At 35.5% G+C, this 21452-nt stretch overlaps 1 protein-coding gene across 2 annotated transcripts in view; it reads right to left on the bottom strand.

The window, feature by feature from the left end:
• Positions 1-21452, bottom strand: part of INTS7 (integrator complex subunit 7) — a 57983-nt gene that overhangs the window by 29725 nt on the left and 6806 nt on the right. For both annotated transcript variants that reach the window (XM_012781662.3, XM_012781660.3), the window contains exons 4-9: positions 20262-20399; positions 15200-15246; positions 11818-12017; positions 11194-11316; positions 3940-4057; positions 981-1115 (exon numbers count right to left, since the gene is read on the bottom strand). In XM_012781662.3, coding sequence (XP_012637116.1) covers positions 981-1115; positions 3940-4057; positions 11194-11316; positions 11818-12017; positions 15200-15246; positions 20262-20398 — 760 coding nt within the window. In that variant the 5' untranslated portion in view covers position 20399. The remainder of the gene's footprint in view (positions 1-980; positions 1116-3939; positions 4058-11193; positions 11317-11817; positions 12018-15199; positions 15247-20261; positions 20400-21452) is intronic.

The following is a 21452-nucleotide window of genomic DNA, read 5'->3' as shown; positions in this document are numbered from 1 at the left end:
CTTTTCACTACCATAGGGCTAAGTTTTCTCTGGAGGGCCTAGAAAGTTCTGAATGTATTAGTTAACCATATTTAGGTTAACACACGAGAGCTTTGAGAATGTACAGCAGTTTCTATGTTACATGGTAGAAAATACTCTTTAATATGCCAAAAGTAAAACAGGTTTAATTATTCCAAGCAGAATCAACATACAACTTATAGAAATGCTTCCTGAGTAGGAGCTTGGAGAACAACATAAAGGCTCGTGAAGGTCAGAGTGCTAGAAAAAAAAATGTACTAGGAACAAGCAGTGCTGAAGGCTAGTTGGGATAAGAGGAACTGCTGAGCTTGTGATCCTTAATAAAGATCAAAATAAGCCCTGAAACAGATGGAATGTCCAAAATGCATTTCCTGTTCTTGAACACAGGCATGGAATTTTTCAAGTCTTTCAGTCAAAAGATGTTAGTTACACGATAAAATATGTGCCATTATTTTCTATGCATGTCCTTCTTGACTATGCAAATCAGTTTAATGCTACATATATCTAGAGATAAGTTTGTGAAAATTTAACCCACACTGCTCTGTTAATTTACTTGCCTCTACTTGAAAGGACTTGTTACTGAAGTCCCTTGATAATTTAAGGTTTTCTAGGTTTCTGTATACGTGAACCCATTGCCTTACACACAGGGGTAGCGTCCTAAGTAACCCCTGTCCATAACCCTACACTAGCAAAGGTAAGCAGCAGAAGGAAATGGGCAATGCTCCATAAAACCTTTCAATTCCATAATCCCAGTCCCAAGGTCCTGTCCTCATACTTGTATTATTTTTCACAAGGATTAAAGCAGCCTTGAGAAAGCTTGCTCTAAGAACTGTTCGGAAGGAGGCAATCTGTGGATCAATGCACACAGGCTAAAAATACTAAGGGATTAAAAAAACCGAACAGCATTCTCTCCAAGCTCTAATAAAAAATTTACATATAATATCAGTCCTGATCATGCTTACCTTTATCTTGACAAGAGACAGTTATATTGGTTAGGACTCTCACTCCATGAGCTGCGATGCCCCTGTTATTATGGTAACAGCATTCTTGGGCTAATTTGACTAAATCAGAGGATCTGGGGGAAGAACTCACATTTCCTAAACAAGCAGAGAGAAGCAGTACATATTGTAATTCACTCGAACAGTTCAAAGGCAGTTCAGCATAAAGGTTCAATTTTCTTAGTGTTATGAGACACTCTCTAACAATAAACTTTAACAATACTTCCTACTTTGATTCCATCATCAATATGTATCACCATGTCTCTTCCCCAGCCAAGGTACTTAGAAAACACATGTGCCAATAGTTCTGTAATGACTAAGATCTAACATCAATACAAGACTTTCCCATAAAAATATTAATAGAAATTGATGAAAAAAACAGTACAAAAGCCAAAACAACTATAAGACTGTACCCTAGGAATTCAAATGTATTCTGATTAAAATGGATGTCATTATAGGTCTCCTGCCAGATAAAACCATACCTTCAAGAGAGGGAAGAAAAGAGAAACAAAACCTTTAAGTTTGCTTTTTTCCCACCTCAAATTGCTGGCATATATTTATACCTCAAAAGGTTTACATAAGAATTTATAATTTTAGAGCTGGAAAGGATTTGGGGATCATCTGATTCCACACTCTATTTTTACAGAAGAAATCAAAGCCCAAAGATTTTAAGTACCATGCCATCAAGGTTATAAAACTTGCTAGTCATATACTACTCTTGTGCTTTGTACCTTCAGTTCCATGCTACATTTTGCAGCAATTTTTTAAATTCCACATTTGAAATTTTGTAATGTTAAGCCTTGTGTTATGAAAATTTAATTTATAGTAGAGAATCTCTATTCTTTCAAGAATAAGAAGGAGATTAAAGCTTGTTCAACCTTTTAGAAGAGTCTCTCATTCCTGTCTTCCTTTCCTCTGCTTAATTTTCCATGATTCCTGTCAACTTCAACCTTGTCTCTCATATCAAGGGTAACCATATTTTTTTGAGGCTGAAGGGACCTTATTAATAACTATTCTGACAGACACAAACCAATACTATCCTAGGCACTGTGGGACATGTGGTCGCTTTATTGATTTCTGGTTTACCATAAAACCACAAGCTTAGGTGAAAGCCTGTGTTTTTTAAGACAGGCAATGCAGTAGAAAAACAAAACTATATGTTCATTTTTTCAAAACAATGAGAATTGTATTAATATTTTTTCCATTCTTTTTCTTGTCCATGTGATATGAACAACGCAAACTCATCTATACATTTACGAACATGTTTTATAAGTTGCTTTTTTCTTCTCAAGACGCACCATGGAAAACTTGGAAAAAAACAGAAAAATTCAAAGAAAACAAAAATTATCCTAAATCCCACAGACCAGCATGACCTTATTGTTAACTTTCTGGAATATCTCTTTCGAATCTTTTTTCCACTATGAACACCAATACGCTTTAAAAATTCATATATAATCAGGATATGTAGATACTGGCCAATATACTGCTTTTAAAATATAATATTTGTGATCATTTTTCTATATTAACATTTTTAGGGATGATACTACTTTTAATTTAATTCTCACTTATTTAGGAATAATTTTCTAAGAAACTCATATGGTTTACAAGGTACAACAAATAGTAGATAAAGGTAAAAGGTTAGTAAAAGTTTCCCTTGTACTCAATGTTACCAGTTTCTTGTATATCATCCCAGAGTCTATAAATTTGCAAGCATATTTACTCCTTTCTTTTTCTTTTACACACTATTCTGCACCTTGCTTTACTTTCCTTTAAATATATCATGAAGTGTGTTCCACGCTGTGTATTCTTTTTAATAAATTGCATTGATTTTTATTGCAATGATGTCTCATAATTCCTTAATGAGTTCCATATTGATGGACCTTTTTATGCTATTATTACATCCTCTACTGATGGACAATATTTTGCTATTACATAGAATGATGCTGTGAATAATCTTATACATATGTCATTTGTCGATGTGTGAATAAATAAGCAGGATAAATTCCTAGAAGTGGAATTTCTGGGTCAGCTGTAATGTAATGCTTCCAACTCACCTATGCAGAGGTTTAATAATTTACATTCACACCAGCAATAAATGAGAGTGGCTGTTTACCCACAGCCTGTGGACACAGCATGTTTATCAAATTTCTGAATCACTGCCATTCTGATGGATTAAAGTTATTTCAGTGTTATAATTTACATTATATGGCAGGGAATCCCCTTCATTCAGTAAGTTAGTTCATATGCTATTCAGCCAAAAGAAAGGACAACTAAATGTACATTATAGTTTTTTAATTAATTTGGTTCAAATTAACTGATTAGAAAAGGAAGCAATAGATTCCATAAAACTTGCACTAAAATGAAACAACAAAAAACTTTAGTCTTAAGTTTGTCAGGCAAGCAAGCTCCTCTCTGGACATTAATGAAGGCATTTTAGAGTTAATCTTCCTGAAAAGGCAACTAGGAAAGCATTATTGAACTGGGGTAAAGTTTTATTTTAATTATTTTCCAGAGAGCTAATGTGTACCTACAAGGAAACATATGACATTTGCTTTTAAAATTCACCACCACTTGGCCTTTGAAATGTACTTATCTTCAAAGGGCACTTGGAGTCAGAGATACACAAAAGCAAACCAGCTATTTCAGGCATCCTCAAAAATATTGTTTCACCCACATATAATCTGAAAAAAAGGGGACAAATCTAGAAAAATAATAATCTTGAGTTAAGATCAAGGATGCAAGATTTTACTACCATAGACATTAGTTAAGAAATTAGCTTCAAAGATATCACTAGCAAATAATGGAGTATGAGATTTTGAAACCTTCCCGGATTTTAAGGCTTTGTAGAGGAAATACTTAAAACATAAACATGGATAAAGGAATCAGCACATTATCCACATAGCATCTCCTTTCTCTTCCTTACCTGGAGCCATGCTGAAGTAATGTTTGATGGCGATGGTCCCGGACAGTGTGGAAAGGACAGACAACATCCCCAGTTTCAGGCTGTCATAAGGAATCTGGAGAGCACATTCACAGAGTGCCTGAAATACAGAAGAGAAATGCACACAGAAGTTAAAACATCTTCTAAACTGTCTACAACATTTAGGTTTTCTAGCTTTTATAAAAATTATATCTTAAGGTCTTTTTTTCATGTTAAAAAATGTTAAGTCAAACTCTCAAACTCCATGGGGAGCCTAAGGAGACATAATAACCAAATGTAATAGGTATTTTGGTACAAAAAGAGGACATTGGGTAAAAAAACTAAAGAAACCTGAATAAAGTAGAAACTTCGGTAAATCGTTAACAATGTACCGATGCTGGTTTAATTATAACAAAATTACAGTACTATTAAATATTGTAAAATGTCAATAATAGGTGAAATGGTGTGGGAGATGTGGGACACTCTGTACTATCTTCTCAATTTTTCTGTAAATGTAAAACTGTTCTAAAACCCCCACCATATTTTGTTTACATTAAGAGATAGGAATATTATTTTGCATATGTGTATTTTTTAAAAATAACAGAGAATGTGGCATTATATGTAGTTTGTGAGTAGAGCTATTCTCCTCCCATTTCTGGTCATTTACTCTACTCCTAACTAAGGCAGTCTGAAATATTACCAAAAACAAAATGCTGATTTTTCTTTCAATGCAGTGAATACAAGTTCAGTGACTCTTGCCTTATCCTGTGGCCATGACTTTGATCATATGACTACATGTAATATAGTCAAACAAATGTCTTGCTAAACTCATTCCCATTTTCCCACAAAGGTTCAGAAAACGATCAAAACTTAAAAGTCTTGGGGGGGGGATTAAAAATACAATTCCAGCTGGGCGTGGTGGCTCACGCCTATAATCCTAGCACTCTGGGAGGCCCAGGCGGGCGGATTGCTCAAGGTCAGGAGTTCAGAAACCAGCCTGTGCAAGACCCCATCTCTACTAAAAATAGAAAGAAGTTAATTGACCAACTAAAAATATATATAGAAAAAATGAGCCGGGCATGGTGGCACATGCCTGTAGTCCCAGCTACTCGGGAGGCTGAGGCAGGAGGACCGCTTGAGCCCAGGAGTTTGAGGTTGCTGTGAGCTAGGCTGACCCCATGGCACTCTAACCTGGGCAACAGAGTGAGACTTTGTTTCAAAAAAATACAATTCCAGAAAGGGTTAAATTAACCAATAAATTTACTATGACCCCAACAAAAACAGCAACAAAATTTGGGGTGGGTGGGATTTAGATAATCTGGTTCTAAAGACCACATGGAAAAATAAAAATCAGAAAATATCCAAAAAACTCTGACAATAGATTAAAAAACATATTAGCATTTAATATATGTTAATGGTACCTCAAATCACAAAGCTAATTTAATGAACACTGCAAGAACTGGCAAGTCAATTGAGTAAAAGAATCCCTATTTACTTTTTTATGGTAAACAAAAAACTTTTTTAAATCCAAGTAAGTGGTGATGACGGCCTGAACTAGAAGTTGGTGGCAGGAATGGAGACTAGAGGATGAATATGAGATCTATTTAGGAAGAGATTATATATGAGGGAATGAACAAGAAGAACTCAATGATTATTACAAAATTTCAAACCTACTGACCAGATTCCACTTGTGAAGACTGAAAAGTCATGGGGATATGCTAATTTCAGAGGAAGGACAGAAAACAAGAGTAGAAATGAAATCCAACAAGTATCCATCAGGCATTTGGAATTTAAGAGTAGCAGATTTTCAGTTAGAAGAATTCTGGCTCTGCCACTTACTATCTCTGTGATCTGAGCCAACTACTGACTCTCAACTTCTTTGTCTATAAAATGGGGGTAAATATTTATAAAGAATTGCTGGTTTTTAGGCCAGGCGTGGTGGCTCACGCCTGTAATCCTAGCACTCTGGGAGGCCGAGGCGGTCAGGAGTTTGAAACCAGCCTGAGCAAGAGTGAGACCCCGTCTCTATTATAAATAGAAAGAAATTAATTGGCTAACTAATATATATAGAAAATATTAGCTGGGCATGGTGGTGCATGCCTGTAGTCCCAGCTACTCGGGAGGCTGAGGCAGCAGGATTGCTTGAGTCCAGGAGTTTGAGGTTGCTGTGAGCGAGGCTGACGCCACGGCACTCACTCTAGCCTGGGCAACAAAGCAAGACTATGTCTCAAAAAAAAAAAAAAAAAAAAAGAATTGCTGGTTTTCATGTAAAATATCTCCAGTAAAATATGCAAGACACTGGTTTCCACTGGGCAAAGGAGCTGTGTGGACAGAAGAATAATAAATGGGAAATATTCACTACGCATTTTTTTGTAGTTTTGGAATTTTGACATGAATGTATCTGCATTTAAAAACCTGAATTAAAATTAAAAATCAAATATAAGTGGGTGATGCCAATTGTCTTGTAAGATTAAATAGCCACCAAAAGTCAAAGTGCTGTGCAACCCCATATAAGCTACTATGCTAGAGAGTAATGCAGAAGCTTGGGTAAAAGGAGTAGACTGTTGAAGGCGCCACACTGGCATTAAGGAAGACCATCAGAATGCTGGAGAAAAAATGGAAGAAAGCAGAGGGTCAGGGACTCAACTCTGAGGAAAAGGGGCGGTGAAGAATATAGAGAAGGTATAGTTTAGAGAGTGGAAAGAATGACTAAGGACAGTTAAGTGTCAAAGAGGCCAAGAGAAGGGGCAGGTTGACAGTGTCAAATATATTAAGAAGCAAAGATGATAAAGGAAGAAAAAGCTTCTGGCTTTAGCTCTAAGAACACTGGTGACCTTTTTTTTTGAGACAGAGTCTCGTTTTGTTGCCCAGGCTAGAATCAGTGCCATGGCGTCAGCCTCGCTAACAGCAACCTCCAACTCCTGGGCTCAAGTGATCCTCCTGCCTCAGCCTCCCGAGTAGCTGGGACTAATGCACCACCATGCCCAGCTAATTTTTTCTATATACATTAGTTGGCCAATTAATTTCTTTCCATTAATAGTAGAGACGGGGTCTCGCTCTTGCTCAGGCTGGTTTCGAACTCCTGACCTCGAGCAATCCACCCGCCTCGGCCTCCCAGAGTGCTAGGATTACAGGCGTGAGCCCACCCCACCACGCAGGGCCAACACTGGTGATCTTTTAAGTACCTGGGCAAAGTGATAGGACAAGAGATCTAAATGCAAATACATAAAAGAAAGAGTAGGGGATGAAGAAATAAAACCAGATATAGATGCTGTTTTTGACATTCAAAAAAAGGCATTTTTTAAAAAGTGATTTTTAGTTATTAATATTATAGTTTTTATTTATTTATTCAAATAGGCTATTTCTATTTGTTCACATTTTGTTGCCTAAATTGTCCTGCCTTGTACTGTTAATTAGCTTGTGTTTAGGACTAGTATCCTCAACCAGACAGCCCCAGAGGTCTGTGTCCTATATTTATATGTTTTACAAATTATGTCTTAGATTGCTCGGTGTATAATAGACATTTAGGCTTCTGTGATAATCAAAAAGGCAAGGGAGACATTTTATACAAGATAATAACATAAATAATTTTAAAGAATAATTTTATCATTTGAAAAATCAAACTAGAAAATCTTATGATAAAATTATTTATAATGTTATCTTCTGACGTCTGAGACCTAGCACATTACTGGGTACCTAAAATGGTCTTAGCTAATACACACAGATTTAAAAGCTCATTAATTCAAATCCATAAGCATAATAAAGCAAATCATAAAGTTCCCCAGAGACAGCACATCAATCATATTTCACTGATGAAATCGGCTTCAAGTTTCTGTTTCAAGAACATTCCCTATTACAAAATTATTCTTACCAGGGCCATTTTTCACATCAAAAAAAGGGAAAACTATCTCGTCAAATGGAGTCCCCTTTCTCATTAACCACCACTGCCTTCCTTCAGTATTTGGTCTGAATTTCTCTCTATGCTAGCTTAGCTCACTGTTCAACTAGAGCCCCTGGCCTGAATTACTATTTTCTGGGTCAGTCCCTAAATAAGGGATTCTTCTCTACTCTGGTATGGGACTGGTCGCCAGGGATGTGTTCCAGAAAAGCACAGTAAAAAGTGGTTTATAATATTTAAAGAAAAATGTTATGTTTGGAATATTATGTCAGAGACATAAGACAGCTAAATTTTCTATGTCTCCATTATACTACAAAGGAAAAGATTAAAAGATAGAATTAAAATACATGACAATACATAAAAGTTCAGTATGATGTAAATGAAGTTCAAGTATGTTCTAAGGTCCCTGTAGGAGATTTAACTGTAGACTTTGATAAGAATAATTATGGTTGTTTTCATTTCTAGAATAACTAAAAAGAATATTAAAATACTGCAAACTTCCAGACTATTCAAAGGAAAAGGAATGGTAAGATATTATAAACAATCAATATAGAAAGCAGCCCTCCTTTCCCAAAGAGTGATAAAGAACTGGGGAAACATACAGAAAGCAAAAAATAAGATGGCAGATTTAAACTCTAATGCATAATAAATCACAATAGGGCCAGGCATGGGGATTCACGCCTGTAATCCTAGCACTCTGGGAGGCCGAGGCGGGAGGATCACTCGAGGTCAGGAGTTTGAAACCAGCCTGCGCAAGAGCGAGACCCCATCTCTACTATAAATAGAAAGAAATTAGCCGGACAACAAATATATAGAAAAAATTAGCCGGGCATGGTGGCGCATGCCTGTAGTCTCAGCTACTCGGGAGGCTGAGGCAGAAAGATGGCTTGAGCCCAGGAGATTGAGGTTGCTGTGAGCTAGGCTGACGTCACGGCACTCATTCTAGCCTGGGCAACAAAGCGAGACTGTGTCTCAAATAAATAAATAAATAAATAAATCACAATAAATACAAATGAACCAAATGCTCCATTTGAAAATGACACACTACTAGGTTGGATTAAAAATAATCCAATTAAATACAGTTTATAAGAGATATCTGAAACATAAAGATATCTAAAGATTGAAAGTAAAAAGATAGCAAACAATCTACCATGTAAATATATCCAGTAGAATGCTGAAGTAGCTATATTAATATCAGACAAAATAAACTAAGGCAAGAAACCTAAATAAAGAGAAAGATTTAATATGTTCATGCATTGGAAGACTTAAAATTGTAAAGATATCAATTTCTCACAAACTGATCTTTGTATTCAATGCAATCCCAGTCCAACTGTCAAGTTTTTTGGTGGACTTGACCAGCTGATTCTGAAATTTATGTAGAATTGTCAAGGACCAGCCATGTATGAGTAGTCAAAAGATATTAAAAAAAACCAAAACTACAAGTCAACAGAAAAATAGGCAAAAGACTTGAATAGTCATGTGATAAAAGAGGAAATCCAAATGGTTAATAAACATATAAAAAAGATGTTCAATATTTTTAGTAATCAAGGAATTACAAATAAAAGCTACCACTTCTAAACTGGCAAAAGTTTAAGTCTGATAATTTTATGTATTGGCAAGTAGGTGTATCAATGGACACTCTCATGAAACAACAGGAATGTAAATTGGTTCAATCACTTTGGAAAGCAGTTTGACATTATCTAGTAAAGCTGAAAACACACACATTCTGTAAGTCAGAAATTTCATTCCTATACACTCTAAAGAAACTCTTGCATGTATGTACCAGGAGATAAAGAGAAGAATGCTCACAGCAGCATTGTTTATAACAACCCTATGTTGGAAATAGCCCATGAAGAACAAATAAACTGTGGTCCATCCACACAATGGATTACTATATAGCAATTAAAGGGAAAAAACATACAACTGCATGGTTGAGTCTCACCAGAATAATGCTCAACAAAAGAAGCAAAAACAAAACTAAACAATATTCTTTAGGGAGACACAGAGAGATGGCAAAACTATTTTTTCTTTTTTTGGCAAAACTATTAAGAAGAGCAAACAAATGATTATCACGAAAGTCAAAGTAGTGGTTTCCTTTGGGTAATGTGAAGTTCTAATCAGGAAGGACCATGAAAGGTAAGGAAGCCCTCAGGGTTCTGTGACCCTGCAATGTTCTGTTTCTGCTGGGATGGTGGCTAGATGGGTTTTTCACTTAAAATTACTTAAATTATTAAATATACATTTTATATTTCTGTGTGATCTATCTCACAATAAGAAAAAATGACAATGAGTAATACAGTGCTTCTCATTGATCATTCTAAATAACTGGGTTTGGTTCTGTGCATGAATTCCCTAAAATGACTAAAGTGACTGAGCACATTCTCTTCTTGGAAAGACAGTATTGTTCAGTAGAAAAAGCACTAGGACAGAAGATCAGAGGACAGAAGCCCTCTTAATTAAAGTCTTAATTAAGTTCTCTTAAGAAGCTCTCTTAAGCATATTAAGTCTCTCTGAATCCTAATTGCTTATCTATTAAATGCAGATTGAACAAGTACCCTCATCTCTTGGGATATTTGTAAGTACCAAATCATAATATAGTATATTAAAACATGTTTAGAAAACTGCAAACAGAAAAACAAACAGGGAGGCTTAGTTTTCATAATCTGAAATTCAAAGATTTTTGTTATACTGGAGCCATGATGATGCTAAGAGATCAAAATAAAATCCACGAAGATAAAGGTCAAATTCTAACAATCTTCCATTTCACTTTAAATAGCATTATTTATAAGATAGTGTATCTGTTATTAGTAATGGGTAAACAAATACGGTTCTGTTTTGAGAAAAAATTAAAAAAATTAATTTAACCTAAGAAATGGCATAAAAGACGTTACATTAAAAGTCTAAAGAGAGAGAAATCTGCTCTTGTGTTTACAAAAGAAAAGCTAAGAATGTCTTTTGCTTTCCATGAGGAAAAATATAGTTTGCCAACTTACCTGTCGCCATTATAAATCATAGTACCTAAATTGTTCTCCCTAAATTGACTGAAGAAGACAGGAATAAAATAAACAAGGCTTCTCAATTAGCCTCAGTGCTGCTATGGGAAAATTAACAAGAAACTGAGAGGCAAGTCTCATTCACTAAAACAAACATCAACACTGAAAGATAGTTTTATGTATTATTTTGCCACTTACAAAATAATTTCTGCCACAAACATCAACAACACTCTTAGAAAAAGTTTTTCATAACCACACTTATGAAATGACAAAGACAATATGAAAATATAAGGCCAAACAATTTACTCTATTACAATGTTATATTATTTTTCTATGTAAAATATTAATGTTCACAGTCCTACATACCTGAATGTTCTCCCTATTCCAAGTATGTGGTGTTTTACTGGCAAGTAACTTCAGATCTTGAATAGCAAGTCTCTTTACTGCTTTCCTGGGGTCATTCTTCAAATACTGCAACAGAAGCTGAATCTATACAGGAAATAAGTCACTCCATGAACAATACTGCAACTGAAATTGTTAATATCATCAGATATGCAGTGTATTTTAGTGAAACTTATAAATTTGAGACAGGACAGGATTTCAAATCATAGCCCTGTCACTGAATAGCTCTGTGCACATGTCTGGGCCTTTTTCTGCATGTGTAAAACACTACCATTTAACTTGTATGGTTTTAGCACAGGACCTGGCATTTATAACAACAGATACTCAATCCTTTCTTTTCTTTACTGCCAACTTTGCACCCAGCCAGGTAACCCCCAACACTTCCTTTCCCTCAAGGGCTTCCAAGAATCACAGTGTGAATATAGAGTAGAAAAAAACCAAGTGAAAAGAAATTAAACCGATCTTTATCAGAGAAAGGGATCTTTAACGCTATCAAAACTTAGGGGCTACTTCCTTATTTTATTTTTATCATATATTTAATATTCACGTTCACTGAAGAAAAGGCAGTTTAAAGAAAACTGGAATTACCTGCTTGGGTGTATCAACCAAAGATGAAGCTGCAAGCAGAGTGAAAGTGTGCAAAGACACAATCACCATTTTGGTGGAAGGATAGGACGTGACCAGCTGCTGTAGCAGCTGACGGGCACTGGACGCCAGGATCGCGTCATGGTGCATGTGCTGCAGAATGGGAATCAACTTCAGCTTCAAGTCTACTGGCGTGGCTAGACCTAGACACAGAAAGAATTCTCAGAGATTTCTGACCATCATCCTTAATCTTTCAGATTTAAAAGGTCTAATTCAATTAGCAAAAATGTTCAATTAAAAACAAATAGTATACTAATATCATGTTTGTAACATTAAAGATAATTGTACTAGAGCCAACCAGTAATTTCAACAGTTTTTTTCAAAAGTATTTAAATATTAACTTTCCAGTGATTATAAAATTACACACCAATAGTAAAAAAATGCCTTTAAGCAGCTCAGTGGAAAGCAAACTCATTTTCTTCTCATGTTATTAAAAATATTACAGTGTCCCTTAAAGTTTTTAAAAGTATTTAAAAAACTGCCCCTCCACACATGTATACATACAGACACATTTGATAGCTACAGTTTGATTATATTTATAATTTTAATTATTTCCTTCAACAACTAAATCAGGACCAAGATATGAACAGACTATGTGTACAATCATTCTGAAGTCCTCTGAACTTTATTTGTATACTAAATGCCTTCCTTCACTGCATATACAGCTAGAATTCCATGAAGACCTAATATATCATTTCCTTTCAACATTGGAGCTAAAAAACCAAAAAATCTTTTCTTCTATAGCATGGCTTTGTGATGACAGAACAAAAATTTCTTAACCATCCTGTACCACATACATGTCAAAAGCTAATTTATACTCTGCAGATCATTGGTTTTCACAATGTGAAGTAACTGTTGGTATGAATCTAAGATAGCATGTCATCATCCAACGGTAGCTTATATCAACAAACTCCTTTGTTATAACATTTGGCCTCTATGTGGGTTTGGCCAAGGCAGTGAGTTCCAGCAGGAGATGGGGGGGAGAAGAATGAGGTCAGAGTTTTCTCTGGTGTCCTCTCTGCAGGGTTACACCATGCTCATGTCATTATTATTTTGACAATGTAAGTTCCAAAGGCATCTGACATTGCTGACCATTCTATCCTTGAAACTCTCTCTCAATGAATGGCTTCTGCTTTTTCACTAGTTCCCTGGTTTCTGCCCTCTTTCTCTGGGTCTTTCTTCTTAATCTCCTTTGTAGTCTTCTCTTCCATCTATACTTTAATTTCTGGGATTCCCTTGGGTTGGTAATAAAGTCTCTTCTCACCCTATGTACTTTCCCTGTGTTGCTGATACAACCCTATGGATTCCATTACTAGCTAAATGCTAAAGACTGCCACACACACCTCCTTGCCACCCCAGAACTTCAGATGCATATATCCCATTACCTTCTGGTTATCTGCACTAGGATGTCTCAGAGGCATTTTTTTTTTTTTTTTTTTTTTGCAAGCATGAAATGAAGTTTATTGAGGAAGGACAAGATAGGTTTACAGGGCAAGAGCAAGATACAAGTTTAGAGAGTAAGAGCTAGATACATTCGTCTCTTGTCATAACAAAAAGGGCCTCAGAAGCATTATGTATTTAATAGGGCCCAAAGAGAACTTCTGATCTTTACCCCCAAACTGTCCCTTCATAAATTTTCCCATCTCAGTAAATGACAACTTCATCATTACAGCTTAGACCTCGGAGTCTTTCTTTTTTATTTTTCCTTCACAAGACTTTCTTCCCATCAGAGTCTTTTTTGATTAGTGAAAGGATTCTCTCATATCCCATTTCCAAATTTATTTGTAAATTTTGGTGGTTCTATCTTCAAATATAATCCAAATCTGACTATGTCTTTCCACCTCCATTGTTATCATGCTGATCCATTTCCACTACCATCTCTTGACCAAATTATTGAAAGTCTCCTAAGTATTCTCCCTACTTGGGCCTTTCCCCATGGTAGACTCCTGCCTTATATTTCTCTTTCCTCCACTGGAATTCTATTCTCAACCCAGTAGTCAGAGAGATTCTTTGTGTTTACAGGTACCTTTACTGAAAATTTAGAGACACTCAGAGATTTTATTACTTTGCAGACACACAAGCAGCTTAAAATTAATGTCAGAATACTGCTCTTAAAACTCCTCTGCCATTTCCATATTTTGGGCTCCAATCTTCCTCCACCTTTCTCACACCTATAACCCCCGTGTTTTCTCTACCTCTCTCCTCCTAATTCCTGTTCTTTTACTTTTTTTTTTGATAAAACTTAAGGAACAATTAAGTAATCACTTTTAAGTGTACAGATTAATGAATTTCTATACATGTATATACCAATATAAATATCATGTAGATGGTCAGGCACAGTGGCACATGCATGTAATCCTAGTGCTTTGGGAGGCCGAGGCAGGAGGATTGACTGAATTGATTGAACTGACTGAATTCGAGACCAGCCTGAGTAACATATTGAGAACTTATCCCTATAAAAAATAGAAAAATTAGCCACGCGTGATGATATGCATCTGTAGTCCCAGCTACCTGGGAGGCTGAGGCAGGAGGACTGCTTGAGCCCAGGAGTTTGAGGTTGCACTGAGCTATGATGACGCCACTGCACCCTAGCCCAGGCAACAGGTGTGACTTTGTCTCAAAAAAACAAAACAAATATACACACACACACACACATATATATGCATCTACCTCACTTAGATACACAGAATACCCCAGCACCCCATGAGGCTTTCTGTATAGCTCATATCAACTCACTCATAACATGCTGTACAGGTTTGCAGTCTAGGAGCAGTAGGCTATACCATATAGTCTAGATGTAAAGTAGGCTATACCATTTAGATTTGTGTAAGTACACTCTATGATGTTTGCACAACTAAATCACCTAAAGATGCATTTCTCAGAATGTATCCACACTGTCACACAACACATGACTATATCTGTGTGGCTTACTCCTTTCTCTCCTTCTTGTCTCACTCAAATATCACCTTATCAGAGGCCTTCTCTGATCAATATGTATAAAATAGAAAAGCTCCACTCCCACCCTACCAACTCTCTATCCTTTTTATCTCACCTTTTCTCCATAGCATGGGATATGTTGTATTTGTATTTATCTATCTATCTAGTCCCATCCCGACTAGAATGTAGGTTACATGAGGGAAAGGACTTCGTTTTGTATACAGAACTGTTTTGGTATACAGAGGAACTTCATAAATATTATGAATATTTATTACAAATATTATTTGAATGTTTAGTGACTAGCACATACCAAGTAACAAATGTTAGCAACTATTATAAATAAAAATCCTATTAAGTCGCTTCATAATACTAAATAACTCATACATACCTTGAATCATTTCACTGATTTTGTTACAGATTCCTATAGCAAAATCCCTTTGAAAAGAGAGAACACAAGAAGTTTAAAACCAAAGAATTAAATATGCTTATGTTTTCTAATGACTTAAAAGAAATAAAACACAATTAGCACAGGAAAAATGGAATCCTCCAAATCATAACTAATATTCCAAAGGGCAAGTGCCAGAAGTGGGGGGAGATGGTAAGAATACAACTGAAACAAAAACTCCAACCACCAAATGGGCTTATGCCAACGCTGTTCTAAAGCAGCTCACTCAGGCCATTATCATAGTACTGTTTTATTTTTTTTTATAACACTAACTAGCATCTGAAATTATTTTGTATTTATAAAACAACAGAGCCTGATCTTTTTCACCTCTGCAGTCCTGGCACTCAGGATAGTGTCTGGACACAGTAGATATGTATATTTCTTCACTAACCATATAAAAACTTTTTATAACAACTCAAAATTTAAAAATCTGTTTCATGCCTTTAGGGCCAATAAACTTTAAACTAGGAACCTGCAGATTTTTTTCTGATAGTATTTTTAAAATCATTTAAGACTATTTTAAAAGTTCTTAATGTCAACATTTAAATGTGGTGACACTAAACAGAATAATCTGATTTTTCAGGCCCCTCTCCACTCCCTAAAAAATGACACCTGACCACACTGGGCACACATGCCTGCACTGTTACCAATCGTCTGGCGCCATGGGGCACTCTCAGATGGACGAGCGCTCGTCAGTCACCACAGCTGCCGCTAGAGGACACTGCTGTCACTGACAGTGCTCGCCTGACGGCTGAGGCATCTGGGCTCATTTGTGACCAGGGCCTAGCTCTAAAAATATAAAATCTTAACCTTGTTTAGAACCAGGCAGATGTGGTTACAGTAGCACACAGGGGAAGAATATGACAAAATAAATTCCTAAGGTCTTAGTTGGTCAGTTTACTCTGATTTAAGATACAACATTGATAAGAGATACTAAGACAAAAATTCATCAGTACTGACTGAGATAATGTGATCTCAAAAAAGGTCATTATTTCTGGGGGAAGAGGTAAACACTGATCTCAAAAATATCAATTTTGTTAATTTCACTCTCCTACATTTAGATAGGTCCTTCAGGCTTTCCTTTTCGACTAGTATAGTATTTTTTAATATCATAAATTACATCATATTGAAGCATGGTATATTAAAAACTTAATTAATCATCAATTCCATAAGTGAAGAATCTTGCTGTTAGACTTAATCATTTTCTAAGAGAGTACAAATTCCACAGCTGAAATAAAATTAGCTCTGATAATAATACAAGAGATATACTGAAGAGTGATGCTTATACATAAAATGTATCATCCAAATTTAGAAACTAAATTTAAAAAACTATTTTTGGAACCACTGGAAGTAAATATTAAACTTGAAAGATTATAAAGCACTGATACCTTGACAGTGGTAATCAGATGATAAGTATTCACGAGGTGTAACTATTCAATAAAAGTAAAGTCATGTGCCGAATAATGACATTTCAGTCAATGATGAACCACATATATAATGTCAGTCTCCTGAGATCGTAATGAAGCTGAAAAATTCCTCTTGCCCAGTGACATCTTGATGAGCATGCTGTCCATGTGTAGCTCTAGGCTAATGTGTGTGATTGTGCCTTAGTTTTTAACAAAAAAGTTTAAAAAGTTAAAACAAAAGAATTTAAAAATAGAAAAAAGCTTAGAGAATAAAGATACGAAGAAAGAAAATATTTTTGGATTGGGTGTAGTAGCTCACACCTATAATCCAGGCACTTTGGGATGCCAAGGCAGGAAGACTGCCTGGGCAACACAGTAAGTTCCCATCTCTATAAAACATTAAAAAAAAAAAATTAGCTGAGTGTGGTGGCCTGTGCCCAAGTACAAGTAGTCTAAGCTACTTGAGAGGCTGAGGCAGGAGGGCTGGTTGAGCCCAGGTATCTGAGGCTGCGGTAAGCTATGGACATACTACTGCATGCCAGACTGGGCAACAGAGTGAGACCCTATCTCAAAAAAAAAAAAACAGAAAAATATTTTTGTATAGCTGTACAAATGTGTTTACGTTTTAAGGTAAGTATTATAAGAGTCAAAAATTTTAAAAAATGAAGACATTTATAAAGTAAACTTACAGTAGACTAAGGTTAAAACATTATTGAAGATGAAATTTTTAGATAAATTTAGTGTAGCCTAAGCACACAGTGTTTATAAAGTCTACAGTAGTGTATAGTAATGTCCTAGGCCTGCACATTCATTCACCACTCACTCACTGGCTCACCCACAGCAACTTCCAGTTCTGCAAGCTCCATTCATGGTTAAGTGCCTTACACAAGTGTACCATTTTTTATCTTTTATACCATATTTTTACTGTTCCTTTTCTATGTTTAGGTACATAAATACTTACCACTGTGTTACAACTGCCTACAGCATTCAGCACAGTAACATGCTGTACAGGTTTGTAGCCTAGAAGCAACATGCTATACCACACAGCCTAAGTGTGCAGTAGGCTATATATACCATCTAGGTTTGTATAAGTACACTCTATGATGTTAACACAACAAAATGGCCTACCAACACATTTCTCAGAATGTAACCCTGTCATTAAGTGACATGTAACTCAGTATTAATCCTTGTCATTTGCATTTCAAACAGCTGAATTTTGTTTACAGTGTCTTTTGTACACTTTAGTTTTGATGCAGTCAAAAAAGTTCTCTCAATGACTCTCAATAAGGAAAAAAATGCCTATTTTCAAAAGCACAAATAAGAACTGCATTTACTCAGCTATCTCTCATCCTCTCTTACTGCCACATTGATTAACTTTGAGCAGTGAAATTAAAAATTATATGCTTTCTATTCTCTACTCTCCTTTTCCAATGAGAATTCCTAGAACCCTGAAAGTTTGATATGAATAGCTGAAGGGAAGAGTATGCATAGAATTAAAATCCAAAGAAAGTTGGTGATTATTTCAAGTCTTATCAAATTCAGCAGAGACCATTAACTGAAATGCTATTTTTTATGTTAAAAGACATTTATTATTCACCTCATTATAAAACCAAAACTGGTTCATGAGAGGATATACAGAAATTTATAAAAATAAAAATTATATACGATGTTACCACCCAGACAACAACATCTTGATATATAACCTTCTAGACTTTTTTCTATTCCATGAAGACAAATATTTAGGTTTTTTTCAAACCCATAATATCATATAAGCTATTATGTAACCTTCGTCCAAGTATGTTTCTAAAATATATTTGTTTAAAGAATTCATAGTAGTTCATTATATGATCATAATTTATTTTAAGCCCAATGGCTGGAATTTAAGTTTCTTCTCATTTTTTTTTTTTTTTGCTGTTACAATTAACACTACAACTAGCATCCTTGCAAATAAATATCAGTACACATAGCTAATTCTTGAGGATAAGTTCTTAGAAGTGGATTTCCTGGGTCAAAGGGTTATACATGTTTAAGGCTCTTCTTATATATTACCAAAACACCCTCGGAAGGCAATGCTACTTTTCTTGTCAGTCAGTCAAGGCAATATTATATATATTTAAAGGATAAACGAGCAAGTCAAACAGTAATAAAACCATGGTCACCATTTGATAACAACAACAACAACAAAAAACCATTCTCTAAGATAATGGTGTAGGACATAGCATCTGAATAAGTTAAAAGTATTTTTAATTCAAGTTATTGTCTTTGCCAAATGGTGCATAGCTCTAATGTCAAAAAGCTTAACATTAGAAGGTAATAAGAAAGTACCAATTTAGTACAGGCAGTTCCTAGGTTATGGAGCTAATGTTCCTGAGAACATCTTTAGGTCACCTTTGTATGTAACTCTGCTCTCTGATGAACAGTGCATATACAGTAATAACAACATTGTAATGGCTCATATGTGGTAATAATACAATGTAACACTGTAACAATAATAATACCCCTGTACTGTAAGTTTCAGAAACTACTATGGTCTTTCTTTCCATTCAAACAAACAGAACATAAAAACAAACTCATACCAAAAGGTTAAATAGGAAATAGGAGGAATTTCAAAAAAGGACATTAAAGGTTAACACTTACCTAATGTATCAACACTAGGCTAATAGGAATGTTATGTTTATTTTGATATTCTAACCAAATCAATAACCTTTCCATTTCAATAATTAATCTATTACACTTACTAATAATTGATGCTTTCATTGGAGCACTGCTTTTCACATGTTCCATTACTCTTACTTCATCCTTTACAATTGGTCAAGCGACAGAAGCCTAATGTTTCCCAAGGAATGGTGCATCTGGCCTTTCTCCGAACCCTTATATTATTTCTACTTTTGTTTCCGTTGTAATTACCTTTCTCTTCGCTGCTGGCTCACCTGGACTTGTAGTGGATTTTCACTTTGAAGGGGTGGTCATAAGGGTAAACACAGACTCACAAAACCGAATAAAAAAAGAGAAGACGGAAGCAATTCTGTGCATAAGCGACCGTACGACAATGAGACTCACCGCTCAGGTCAAGATGCTGCATCAACAAACCACCTATGCCATGCAGGTTCGTTTATGTGTGCAGAAGAAACCAGTTCCTGAATTATTAATTATTTAATTATAAGTAATCCTTACGGGGAGGTTTGGGAGCCCGTTTGTAAGTACAAAACACTCTAAGGCTGTTACGTCCACTGAAATACTGTTATGTCCATCGTAACCTAGGGACTGCCTGTATCACAAACGTGTTTGGGAAAGGCTCCTCGGTGGACAAATCTTCTGCTGCCCAATGAAACCTTCCCCAACTACTTTAATCTATGCTGACCATGTCCTTCTAGAAAGGCATTTATTTCATTTATAAGTAACGCCAACATTTGTACTTAAATTTTCTATTTTATGTATTTAAGTCTTGTTTCCCCAATATGATGTAGACCTTCTTGGAAAATACACCTTGCCATTTGCATTTTCCTGTATCCCTTAGTGTTCACATATTAATGCATTGATCAGTTATTCCTTCAAAAACTTTTCTTGGGAAGCCAAATTACTAAAAGGCCCATCCTTACTTTGACTGTGCAGAGAAGTTTGCAGCAGCAAAAACAGCAGCTTCGACTTCTACATTATCGTGTGAATCCAAGCTCTGACGAATACTGTGGTGAGCATTCTTCCTCTCAGGAATTATGGATGCCAGACTTCCCAACATCCTACAGAAGCAGAGAAACGCAGGAAGAATGGAAATACATTAAACTCAAGGTCAGGAAAAGAAGGGGCAAGGCTAACTTACCAAAAGTTTGTGGGTAATTCTATAAATCTCAGGTTAATAAAGCATAATTTTAAGGTATCAAGCAGTGACTCAAATTCTGAACAATTTTACTTACTTCAATATGTCAAAAAATTAAAATGGCTTACCTAACACAAGCAAAGATTTAAAAAATCATCTTGAAATACATCCCAAGTACCAAACAGGGGCCAGAAAAGAAACTTCTGAATTATTAAAGCACTGAAATATCAATTTTCCAATGTTACATAAAGAAGTCCATTTTTGCAAAGCATTAAAGATACATGTTTTCTATTAAGCAGACACACCGAGTAAAAAAAAAAAAGTACGACTTCCCACAATCTTTTTTTCCACATCAGTAAATACTGATATGATGAAATTTAAATCTCTCCTCAAGATCAAGAGAACAGAGATATAGGATGCCCCTGGGGCCCATACCAGAATCTGCAATATGGAGGAAGGTACAGTTTGGAAAATATAGTCCACTTTATAATGAAATTATAAATTTAGAAAAGGAAAAAAACTATTGTTTGTAAACTACAGAAAGTACAGCTTTAAATATCCTTCCAGCAGAAAGGCATAGATTTTAGAAACCTGCAAAACACTGCAATAAACAAAATCTGCAATGTTCCCACAATGACAACCTTCTTCAAAGTCAACATCCCAAGTAAACTTTCCAATGTGATGGGTCATTAAACAAATGACACACACTATATATTTTACTACTTTGATTTAGTGGGAAAAAGTATAATTTGTCAACAAACACATTTTAAAATGACATGTTTAGCTTGGGGCTAAATATATTAAAATGTAGGTTAAAATTTTTTTCCAACATTTTACTATGAAAAATTTTTAACATACAGCAAAGTTGAAAGAATTTTGCAATAAACACTTTAATACCTACCACCTAGATTCTACCATTGATAGTTTACTAAACTTGCTTTATCACATATCTATCCATTCCTCTATCTATGGATGT

This window comes from Microcebus murinus, chromosome 23 (genome assembly GCF_040939455.1).
Source record: "Microcebus murinus isolate Inina chromosome 23, M.murinus_Inina_mat1.0, whole genome shotgun sequence".
In the NCBI taxonomy this organism is placed as follows: domain Eukaryota; kingdom Metazoa; phylum Chordata; class Mammalia; order Primates; family Cheirogaleidae; genus Microcebus; species Microcebus murinus.
This window is presented reverse-complemented; position numbering and strand designations above follow the sequence as displayed.